Source organism: Meriones unguiculatus, chromosome 16 (assembly GCF_030254825.1).
Source record: "Meriones unguiculatus strain TT.TT164.6M chromosome 16, Bangor_MerUng_6.1, whole genome shotgun sequence".
NCBI classification, from domain to species: Eukaryota; Metazoa; Chordata; class Mammalia; order Rodentia; family Muridae; genus Meriones; species Meriones unguiculatus.
The window spans coordinates 37,534,815-37,546,322 of NC_083363.1; the positions used below are offsets into that span (position 1 = coordinate 37,534,815).

Sequence of the window (11,508 nt, forward strand, 5' to 3'; positions counted from 1 at the left end):
TAGGTCTCCTTCCATTTTTGGCTGGGTCAGCGATCATGCCCCACTACTACCTGTGACGGCGACTTTCGAGGCTCTGAATGACCTGGTGCATCCTCGTCGCCCCCACTCGTCTACCCCGGAGTCCTGTTTTCAGTTCTTTTAATTCACCAGAGCCTTTCCCAATGCTCTCTCTCTGTCTCTCTCTCTCTTTTTTTTTTTTTTTTGCTCATCTTAAATCCCACGTTCTATAACACCTACCTGAAGCTTCCTTGGCCATCCAAAAAAAAAGATCCTCCACCCATTCCACTGTTCTCCTTCCTGCTAGTTTTTTTCCTTCCCGTACCCATTGCAACATAACCTCGTATTTGGTTGTGTATGATTTTAATATCTGTCTCACTCACAGAATGCATTTACTTAGCGCTAAGCGTTGTTATTTCTTCTTGGTCTTCATGCCAGTCATGGGCCTGACCTAGCAGGGCCCTCACTGTGTGGAATCTAACAGGGAAAGAAATAGAATTGCAGCTCTCTTGGGTTCAATGTCCACAAGCTTCTCCAGGGACACGGGTCTCCATATTCCTCTTTCTCACTCTCCATCCCTGGGCATTTCCACTGGAAGGCGATGGGTCTGTGCTGGCAGGAAACTGGCCTGAGAATTCTCAGTCCTCCTACCCCCCAGCAATGCCCTACTCCCCGTGCTCAGGGGCCAGTTTTTTCTCTCTGCCTTTACCTTTGGGTCACAGTTCAGGCCTGACTGTACAAACAACTGTAGAAGGAAAACTACTTTTTTTTCCCCCTCTTCCATTTTAGTGTCATATTATAGAATTCTCCCTTTCCAAAGGCTCAGTTTGGAGCCTTACGTATGAAGTCTTTAGATGAGTGTGTTTTTCCAGGCCCACTGCCTCCAGATATATCACCCCAGCTACTCAGGAGGCTGAGACAGAAGGATCCAAGTTCAGAGACTGGCTGAACTATGGAGTGGGTTTCAGGCCATCTCAGGCAAATCAGTGTCACCACCAAAGAAAAAGGGAAAGGAGAGCTGTGGACAGAGCTGCAGGACAGTGAGCTTGCCTACCACTGGGGAGGCTCTGGGCTCCACCCCAGTGCCAAGCACACTCACACAGGTGGTTTAGGGAAGACCCCTCAGGGTCTGGCTTGCTCATCCCTGTTTTCCTGGTGGTTGGCAAATTCGGCCCATGCCGTCTTCAACAGAAGCAAGGAGGCTCCCTTCAGGACACCCGGGGTTTTGAGGTTCTTTCCCAGTCTGCCCGGGAAGCTCTTCCTTCCAGACTGACTCTTCCTCGTTTGTCTGCAGCCCTTCATCTCACTGTAGGACCACACGGTCCCCAGGCCCTGCCTTGGCAGAGGGGCACATTGTGTGGGTGCCAACCGCAGCAGCTGTGGCCCCAGCTCCCAGGTGGGAAGAGGTGGGAGCCCGCCCTGGCTTCAGTCGGTACACAGCAGTGGCTTTCCAGAGATTTTCAGGTCATCGAAGGGCAAATAAGAAAGGAGCTGAGAAAGAGAATGGAGGGAAGCAGAGTTAATGTCATGAGAGATGGCAGTAGCGAGCTGGGAAGCCGCTAGGCAGCCCCCTTCCCATCAGAACTGAAGACCCAAGGGGAGCTCAGTCACACTAACACCCCAGATAGCAAGTGACCTGGGCATGGCAGAGACTTAATGCTTTAAACAATATCTGAAATAAACCCTGCAGAATATCTGAGCTAGCAGTGACCTTACAGCTGATCTAGTCAATTGGCCCTTTTTTTTTGTTGTTGTTGTTGTTCCTGTTGGTAGGGGTGTGGAAGAGTTAGCATTAAATGTTTTGAAAAGAAAAAAAAATTTTTTTTTTGAGACAGGGTCTCACTGTGTAGTTCTTGCTGTCCTGGAACTCACTATGCAGAGGAGGCTGGCCTCAAACTCATAGAGATCAGCCTGCCTTTTCCTCCCAAGTGCTGGGATTAAACACATGTTCCAGCACACCTGGCTAAATATTTTTTGTTAAGATTTTTTTTTTTTATTCACACAGTATTCTGCCTGCATGTATGTCTACACACCAGAAGTAGGCACCAGATCCCATTATAGATAGTTGTGAGCCATCGTGTGGTTGCTGGGAATTGAACTCAGGACCTTTGGAAGAACGGCCAGTACTCTTAACCTCTGAGCCATCTCTCCAGCCTGAATTATTTTTTTTTTTAATGTATAGAAAATGTGAGTTTTGTTCTTTATAAAAAGCCTAAGACCTGAAAATACAGGGTATCTACTTGTATGCTGCAGACATTTGCAGCTATGTGCTGAGGCATGGCTCTTTGGGGCTCTCACCAGCCTCACCACGGCATTGCCTTCCATCTGATTCACTCCTGTTGGAGTCTGTGTTTGGATTCCTTAGGTCTGACCAGCGTAGGAAACTTGCTGGGGGGCCAAAGACAGCCAAAGATGTCACAGTGAGTAAGAAATAGTCCTGTTCTGCCCCAGCAGCTGACCAGGGACGAGGGGTTGAGGCAGAGACTCACGATGCTTAGGCTGCCCTTGAACTTGCTATACAGATGAAGACCTCCAGTTTTTGGTTCTCCTGTGTCCAAATCCCAAATGCTTAAAAAACAGTATGTGCCATTTTTTGGAGTGCTGGGTGGTGAGCCGAGGGCCTCTCACATGCTAGGCAAGCGCCCTGTCAACTGAGTTACACCTGCAACCTCACCCCAGCACTGCCCAAGGGAAGTGCCCAACTCTGTTACGGGTGGGAGGTTCTGCCAGGCAGAGCATATGTTTCTTACATCCTCAGCCAGGTCCTGGGGCGTCTCATCTTCTACATTCAGCAGCAGGGAGTCGGCACCAGCTTCACACAGAGTGGATGAGATGCTGTTGAGGCCCCGGCCAGCTGCCAGGTGTAAAGGTGTGCACCCGTTGAGCATTCGGGCATCTACCCTGGCACCAGCCTGGAGCAGGAACTGCACCAGGCTTCGCTCCTGGGTTTCCACAGCCAGGTGCAGTGCAGTCTTCCCGCTGGTGCCCTCCTGGAGAGGAACAGGGATGTCTGTCAGCTCTGCGTGTCGAGAGGCAGTTCTACCCAGCCTGTGCTCTGGAGAGGGGGTGTCAATAGGTGTGACACTGGCAGCTGGACCAGACAGGTGGGGGACCAGGTGGCACCCTGATCGGCAGCCTCACCTGTGCATCAATGTCAGCTCCGTTTTGAAGCAGCAGTTGTATGAGTGGTTGGTTCCTCTGCAATGTGGCGATGTGGAGACAGGCCAGACCTGGGGTGGAGGAGGGTGGGGACTTCTGTTTGGTGTCTACGGATCCTTTTCTTTAGGCACTCCTGCCCTTTAGCCTCGAGGGACTCTGCCTACTCAAGGCCTCTAGTCACAGGACTGTTAAAATACAACCTCCCAAAAACCCCCTCAGAAGTCTGAGAGGAAAGGAACTCAAAGTTTCCATTTTTTCAGTCATGTTATTGAAACTTTCATGCTTCAAGGATCAGGCTGCTGAGTGGCAGCCCCAAACGCACGCACACATTCTTCCAATGCACACACCCACCCCCTGCTAAGCTGAGGTGAGTCTTCTCAGAGCTGTCTGGGGAGCCTCATGGCTCCTATCTCTATCCTGAGGTCAATTCTTCCTGTACACCCCACGACTTTTATTTCACTTTATTTGGCTGTCTCCCTTCCAGTCTAGAACCACCTTCCTTTTTCTTACCCTGCTTGCAATAGAGATTCAAATTCAAACTTGCATCTTTTGTTTCTTTCAAGTCTCTGTTCAAAGGTTCCTGATTCTGAGGACTTCCCTGACCACCCTACAAAAAAATCACACCACCACACTCACCTCCTTTAAATACATATAATTTGCATTGTATATTTACTATCTGTCTCACTCTTCCTTGGTTCTGCTCCTAGGACAATGTGTGGCATATAGAAAGTGAGTTCATTTGTCTACCTAATTGCTGCTAAATTAAATATCTTTAGGGCAAGATTTAGATTTCTGCTCATCACACTGCAGGCACTGGGTAAATTCTGAAACAAACCATCCACTCAGTCATTTAGTAAGGATGTATTGAACTCTCCTGTGCTCAGACTGGAGGAATAACAACAGGCAGGGTAGGGCTCTCCCTTCCCTGTCTTTACCTCTTATTTACCCCTTAGGCCCTGGGGGCTACTTGTACCTTGCCAGTTCTTTATTTGGAGGTCCAGTGGATGGGCTGGCTCTCTGCCTGGCTCTGGCTGCTCCTCCAGCAGGCAGCATGCACAGGCCAGATTCTGGCGCTGACAGGCTACATGCAGGGCTGTGTCACCATGTTGGTCTTGTAGGATCCGGCTGGCTCCTTTCAGCACCAGCGCCCGAACTATATCTGGCTGGTCCAGATGAACAGCTAGATGGAGTGCTGTCTGTAGGCACAGAGGGTCACAGGGTCACAGGACCACTGCAGCAGGCTCCTCCCTCTGAGAACATGTTTGGGGAGGGGGTTAAAACCATCTCTAACTTCTTGCAGCCTCTCTGAAAGTAGCTATAAAGGTCACAGTTGGGTCTTCTGTGAAATTACTCCCGAGCCCCTCCCCAAATGCTTGTGACCCCAATTCTGGAAGTGGGGTGAGAGAAACAGTGCCCTGCTCCTAGTTCTTCTCCTCTGGAGAGATCCGTTATCCTCAAGGGTTGACCTCAGGGGCTGGGTGAGGGAAGGAATGACAGAGGATCCAGGGCTGCCTCCTTGACAATTCCCTCCTTTAAGGCGTAATGAAGATGTCATCTCTTATAGTCAACCTGTCTCACAAAGACACCAGACCCCACTGAGGCTGCTATGAACGTCAATACAATTGTTGTTATCATGCTGGCGATGAGCCTGTGGGCACCTCATGGGCACAGGCTGCATTTTACTCATCTTTGTGTTGCAGCTTCTGGCACTGTGTCTGACAGATGGCTTCCTATGGCCTCTGGTTTGGCAGCTTAGGACAGGTATCTAGGCATAGGCTTCTCTCTCTACTCACCTGATAAAGGTTGTTCTGTATGTCCAGAACTTCTTGGGGCAGGAAAGCCAAGCAACAGAACAGCACCGATGGGGCTTCATGAATTACTGCCAGGTGGAGCAGCCTAGAGCAGGAAAGGGCTAGGGTCAGAGACTAGGTCTGAGAGGGTAAGCTGGGGTCTTGGCATTAGAATGCATGCAGCAACCTCTAACTAACTACCCATAACCAAGCAGGTGCAGGAAGTGAGAGTCTGGGCCAGGAAGTGAGGGGTTGGCACAGGAAGCCAGGATTCTGGAGGTGGGAGCCCCAGGCTCGGATGACTGGACCTGTGGAGGGCCTTGGCTGGGTGGGCATGTGGGAAGACTACTGACAGCACAAGGACCTTCCTGTCCAACTTGCCCACACCCAGCTCCCTTCTGCCCCCAGGGCCTCGCCAGGTCAGCTGCAGCTCAAAGCTAAACTGAAAGCTGCTGGAGGAACACAGAGGGGGTTTCCAGAGCTGAGCTACCCACCTCCCCACAACAGGGAGGACAGGACGAGGCAGACGTGGGGTTCCCCCCAGCAACTCAATGTCACACATTCCAAGGGAGGGAAGAGGGCAAGGCATCTCGAACTGCTCCCATGAGTCAAGAGGGCCATTCCTCGGCCTGCACAGGCCAGACTGGGCCTGGTCAGAAACCCCCTCCTAGGTGCAACTCCAAGGGGTGTTTGGTGCGGTGCAGAAAATGTGTTTGGTGGGGAGGGGGTGACAAGGGGTGTAACTTAGGGCTAACTGGGGCAGTTGGGATGGGAAGTTCCAGTCCTGGGGTTTCCCCACATCAGGTGGGGAAAACGAAAGCCAGGGCAAGATGGTCTAGACCTGGACAGCTGCTTTGGGGCAACTTGGCTAAAGGCTCCTCTGGGCTAGGGAGGGGGATATTCAGGCAGGAGGGGCAAACTTTTGCTGTAGGCAGGCAGTAAAGGAGGCCAGGAGAGAGTGACAGAGGGAGGGAGGAACTACTTTGGAAATCCCCTCAGCCAGGGCCTGCTCTCTGGGTCACATTCCTGCAGCCACCTCCCTCTCTCCCTCAGTCTCCCCTCCTCCCATTTCCGTTTCCCACTTCCACACTTCCCACAGTCCAGTCACCTCCAGAGGAGGAAAGAGCTCTGCTGGGGGCGGGGGTGGGGCCGGGCGGGGGTCCTGATGCTTTCACACACACACGCACACACACACACACAGACACCACCTAACCAGAGCTGGTCAAGGCTGGAGCTCAGAGGCTAGCAATGGAGGGCAGCAGGAGAAGTTGTGCTTGGAGCTCCCCAAACTCTGAGGTTCTGGGCTAAGGTTTTATGATCCCGGCACAAAGTACAAAAGGCTTACTTACACCCTCTCTCCCACTCACAGGATGGAAACTATCTTTGCCAGGACCTACCCCAGACCCCCACATCTCCAACAAGCAGGTCATCCCGGCATCTCTCATCTGGGACTCCAGCCACCCCTATTCTGTCTATCATCCCCAAAGCCCAGTCACCCCCTCTGCTAACACGTTCTTCTACCTAAGGCCAAGTCTCCTATTGGCTACTCCTCCTACACACTTGAGAGCCTCTCAGTCCGGCTGCACCTGACTCCAACTGGGCCTAGGGGAGGAAAGGGAAAATCAAGAGACAAGACAGGATATCAAGGAAGATTTGGGGAGCTCAGGAGGTGCAGGGTGTTGGGGAGGCTGACACCAAGCCATCACTTCCCTTTTCTCAGCAGAGGAGGAAGTAAGCTGGGGCAGCCAGCTGCCTATCCTGTTTGCTGGGGCAAGAATTCTCAGTCCAGTCACCCTTCTTTTGGAACCAATTCCAAAGAGGCACCCTGGCAGCACCCTTAACTTAAGCTTCCTGACCTCAAAAGGCAACCTGAAACCTGGTGTTGTCTTTTGTTCCTTTGGTTAGGGTGTTCTGAAGTCAGACACTGGGATCCCGAATATTGAGCAAACAGGGACACCCCTTCCCCCAACAAGAAAAACAAAAAGCATACTGGTTGGGGGAAATTTCTCTTCCCAGGGGTGGGTCATTGGTAGGTTTTCAAAATTCTGGCTGGTGTTCCAGGTTGCCAGGGCCCTGCTAGCTCTGTCCACTTCCAAAAGAGGGTGACGATGTCTGGTGTTTCGGTTTGAACCTGGCTATAGCTTAAAAGTAGGCTGCACTTTAAGTGTGGAGTTTGGAGAAGGGGGCTGGCTCTTCCAGGGTGGGTGCTTTGAGGATCTATCCTCTCAGGTGATGATGGTGGTGGTGGGTGCTCAGCCAGTTGCAGCTTCTGGGGAGGCTCTGGAAACATCCTGTCTAGCCAGTTTACTCACGTGTCTCCATCCTCAGAGATATAGGTGAGCGCTTCGAGTTGCTGAGGGCTCAGCACTCCCGCGGCCGGCAGAGGCGAGCCTGAGGCCGGGCTTGGCTCCTCGGATTCGGGTCTCTCCAGCAAGGGCAAGGACTCGGTGAGAGAGGAAGAGGCATAGGTGGAGTCAGCCCGCTCTCCATCCTCATCTTCCTTCTCCCCTGGTTCCTTGTTCTTCTCCGGAGGATGGCTCCAAGGCTGTGGGCAGCTGCTGTGCGATGAGCTGGACACTGGGGCCGCGGTAGGCTCGGGCAAGGAGCGCAGAGAGCGCAGCGACTCTATGCCGGAGTCGCACTGGCTGTCGTCCACCTCGTCCGGCCCCTTCCGCGCATCCGACATGCCGGCCGCGCCAGCCCGGGGGTCCGGTGTCCGGAGGGATCTAACTCTGAGATGTGCCGCGCGCTTTTCCGGGTTTGTGGGTCCGCCTAGCAGAACCAGAGTCCCTCTCCGAGCGGCCTCATTACCTGGCTGTGCAGGCGCGGGGAGCGGACGGGAAGCGCGAGAGGTCCAGGGCGCCGGCCAGGTCCACCGTAGCGAGTGCTTTGGGCAGCTGAACGGTCCCCTCGTCCAGTCTTCTTACTCGCCCCGCCCCCGGGCACAAGTGGCCACCAGCCGCAACCACGCCCACAGCCCCGCCCCTCGAAGGCGCTTCCGGGTAGAGCCCCGCCCCTCCGGAATCCCCCTGACTGTAGCCTGCGTCGGCTGGGAGTCTCTGGTAACCGTTCCTGACTTGACTTCTGCGGGGATGGTTTCGCCCATTCATTCAGTCATTCGTTTACTCATCCTTCTTCTTCCTCATTTTCATTCACTAGTTTCATGCATTCGTTCGTTCCTTCTTTTAGTTCTGTTGTCTTCAATCGTTTATTTGTTCAATTATTTAAAAAGTGTATTTCTTGGTTTTCTGCATAGACTGGCCGCTTTGTAGGGAGATTGTGTAGGTTGGTGGGATGGTCTCTTAGTTTGGCTTTCTGCTGGCTGGGATGAAACACCGTGACCAGAAGGCAAGTTAGGGAGCAAAAAGGACTTATTTGGCTTCCACTTCCACATTGCTGTTCATCACGGAAGGAAGTCAGGGCAGGAACTCAAACAGGGCAGGATCCTGGAGACAGATCCTGGATGCAGAGGCCGTAGAGGGGTGCTGCCTACCGGCCTGCATTCTTCCCAGGGATGGCATCGCTCACCATGGGCTGGGACGGGGTGCGCCCTCCCCATCAATCCCTAATTAAGAAAATGCCTTACAGCTGCCTCTTATGGAGGCATTTTAACCGCGGTTCCCTCCTTTCACATAACTCTCGCTTGTGTCAAGCTGACCTACCAGCCAGCACAGAGGGAGGCTTTGCTTGCTGCCCTCTGCCTATTTTTCTCAATTTCATCTTTCCCTACCAGTGCCCAGAGGTCTGGGTAAGAAGGGAGTATGCCTCATTATCTTTAGGGGAGCAGCTTTCCCCTGGAGACTTTACTTTTTTTCTTTTTAAAGATTTATCTGTGTGAGTGCTCTATCTGCGTGTACACCCATGTGACAAAAGAGGACACCAGATCTCATTATAGATGGTTGTCGGCCACCATGGGGTCACTTGGAATTTGAACTCAGGACCACAGGAAGAGCAGCCAGTGCTCTTAACTGCTGAGCCATCTTTCCAGCCCCTCCCTGGAGCATCTTCATAGATGTCTCCTGTGTCAATTCCCCAGATCACGGATTTGGCAGGAGGATGTGATTTGGGGAAGTGGGTTTTCTGGGGCAGACTTATCTAACAATGGTGGTCATGGGGCTTCTTCTTCCTCACAGGGTGGTGCCCTGGCCTTTGGTGGGTACAGTATCAGACTACTCCCCCAGTAGTCAGAGAGGTCTAGTTCCTTACGGTGGGGCCAGGGTGGGGAGGCTCCTGCCACTGTCGAAGTCTCTACTCTAGCCCCAGTCCTGAAACAGCTTTCTCTCCAGTCCTGCTTTTCCTCAGCATAGCTAGGGTTGGAGAGAACACCGCCCACAGGTAAACCCTGAGCCGGAGCCTTAATGCTGATCTTTCCTTGGGCTAGCAATACCCTTAGAAGACCATCACCAACCAAGGGAACAGCTTTGCTGTATCCCAGCATTCATGAAGGAAGCAAGAATAGCTACTTAGCCATTCTCTTCTGCCCTTTCCACCAGAACCTTATTTTGTTCATTTAACCATTTCACACATATATGGAACTGTTTGTTTTTTAAGATTTATTTGTTATGTATACAGTGTTCCGCCTGCATGTATGCCTGAGCACCAGAAGAGGGTGTTCTCATACATCTCATCTGGATGGTTGTGAGCCACCGTGTGGTTGCTGGGAATTGAACTCAGGACCTCTGGAAGAGCAACCAGCACTCTTAACCTCTGAGCCATCTCTCCAGCCCCGGAACTGCTTCTATATATCTGATATATCTCTGATCTGAGAGAAAGACCAATAACCATGGCAACAGTAATAACCAACAGCCACTATCATTTTCACCATCACCATAAAAAAAATCATCCCAGCCTTCTAAAAGTTTCTGGCAGGGGCTGAGAGATGCTTCAGCAGTTAAGCACACTTACCGCTCTTGAAAACAACCCAGGCTCAGTTCCACACACCCACATGGAGTCTAACAACCATCTGCCACCTGAAATGAACCCCACTTCTGTCCCCATGGACACTAGGTATGAACACCTACAGGCAAAACACTCACACAAATAAATAAAATAAAATAAAATAAAATAAAACCGTGTCTTTTATACTCATTTATTTATTTTGGTTTTTCCAGATAGGGTTTCTCTGAGCAGCTCCAGCTCTCCTGGAACTCACTCGGCAGATCCGCCTGCCTCTGCCTCCTGAGGCTTGCACCACCTTTAATAACTGCTAAATAAACTCTTTTAAAGTTTCTGGAAGTTACAACCTAGACTGTTTGTCACACAGTAGGGCCAACTACCTAACTCAGTGGGGAAAGGGACAGAAGTGGCCCACTTTGAGCTGGAGATGGTGAGGGAAAGAGATGAGAAGAGAAGAGAGGCTCTCCACCCCACTGGAGGAGGAGCGAGAGGATGTGCCGAGCTTAAGGCAGGCTGGAGTCATGACAAGACAGCCGAGGAATTGAGGCATCAATTAGGAATGTGGCTCAGAGGCAGACCGCTTACCTGGTAAATGTAATACCTTAAGTCTGATCCTTGGCACTAAACCCCAAAATAAACACCCTGAGCAAAACAAAACGAAGCTCCATTGGGGCCAATATGGCTTCAGAAGTTTCCAACCTCCTCTTCTGTATGCACCTCTCCCATTCTCAAAATCTAGAGCAAATGAATAGCAGAAAAAAACAAAAACAAAAACAAAACAAACAAACAAACAAAAAAAACTGCCTAAGACTTCAAGAGGTCAGCTGGCTTGCCCAAGGACCCATAGTCAGAAAAATACAGAACTGGCTTCTTTTATCTAATCCTATATTTTCTTCAGTAAAACTCTTACCAAGATCTAAATCTCATTGATGGGAGAACCTGACCCAGGAGAGTGCAAGGGACTTTCCTAATTCACAAAGAGGCTGCGCTTGAACCCGACCAGGTGTCTGGTCCTGAGACTTAACAGGTGTGTGGCAATTCCTGTATTGACCACATGAGGTCAGCCTTGAGCCACCCACGGCCTCAGCCCAAGCGCCTGTACTCTGATAGAGCTTTTCTGTCACTCCTGGAGTGGGGAGAAGGACCCCCAAGGGCAGTTTTATTTGAAAGCATGGCCATTGGCCCTTGACTCAAGCTGCAGTGTGGTCAGGTCCTGACTTCTTAACAACAGCCGTCTCCCGGGTGGGGCCACTTAGCACCCACCTCGCCGGTGTCCTCTGCTTCCCTTTGGATGGCCCTACTCCTCACCTCCACCCACCGCACTAGGCTTATCTTCAGAGAAACAGGCCTAGTTTCCATGGTGACCAGGTGGTCAGCTCCTTCTACTGCCCCCTCTTTCCAACCCCCATTTCCTGGAGCTTCCAGGGGAAGATATTGTCTATGACCAGGGAAAATGGGGGTCTCTCGGTAGTTCAGAAGTTAACCAAACATCCCAAGGTAGAGACAGTGTGGATAAACAGCAAGGGAAAGATCATAGCCAAATGGAAAGCATGATGAATCCATCTAGGCTAGGAAAGGCCAGTGGTAGGACCTCGGCTGTCTATGCAGGGAGCTGACCATGGTGAGACGGGCTGAAACTGCAAGGCAGGCTTCCCAGAAGCCGTGG

At 51.6% G+C, this 11,508-nt stretch overlaps 1 protein-coding gene across 2 annotated transcripts; it reads right to left on the bottom strand.

The window, feature by feature from the left end:
• Window positions 1–343: 343 nt before the first annotated feature.
• Window positions 344–7,895, bottom strand: Nfkbie (NFKB inhibitor epsilon). Of its 2 annotated transcripts, none has more exons than XM_021649295.2 (6): window positions 7,259–7,895; window positions 4,950–5,052; window positions 4,130–4,352; window positions 3,139–3,227; window positions 2,748–2,987; window positions 344–1,420 (listed from the first exon to the last, which is right to left on the bottom strand). In XM_021649295.2, exons 1-6 carry the CDS (start codon window positions 7,630–7,632, stop codon window positions 1,301–1,303), a joined length of 1,149 nt encoding a protein of 382 aa, XP_021504970.1. In that variant the 5' UTR covers window positions 7,633–7,895; the 3' UTR covers window positions 344–1,300. The 2 variants fall into 2 exon arrangements, with proteins under 2 accessions (XP_021504970.1, XP_021504969.1); XM_021649294.2 differs by having other exon boundaries at window positions 344–1,488; window positions 7,259–7,893.
• Window positions 7,896–11,508: the final 3,613 nt, after the last annotated feature.

Coding starts and splice junctions, on each gene's coding strand:
- Nfkbie (XM_021649295.2), bottom strand. CDS start 7,632: ATGTCGGATGCGCGGAAGGGGCCGGACGAGGTGGACGACAGCCAGTGC. Junction 4,353..4,949: donor TACAGAACAACCTTTATCAG/GTGAGTAGAGAG, acceptor CTGTGCCTACAG/ACAGCACTCCATCTAGCTGT. Junction 2,988..3,138: donor GAGCTGACATTGATGCACAG/GTGAGGCTGCCG, acceptor GTTCCTCTCCAG/GAGGGCACCAGCGGGAAGAC.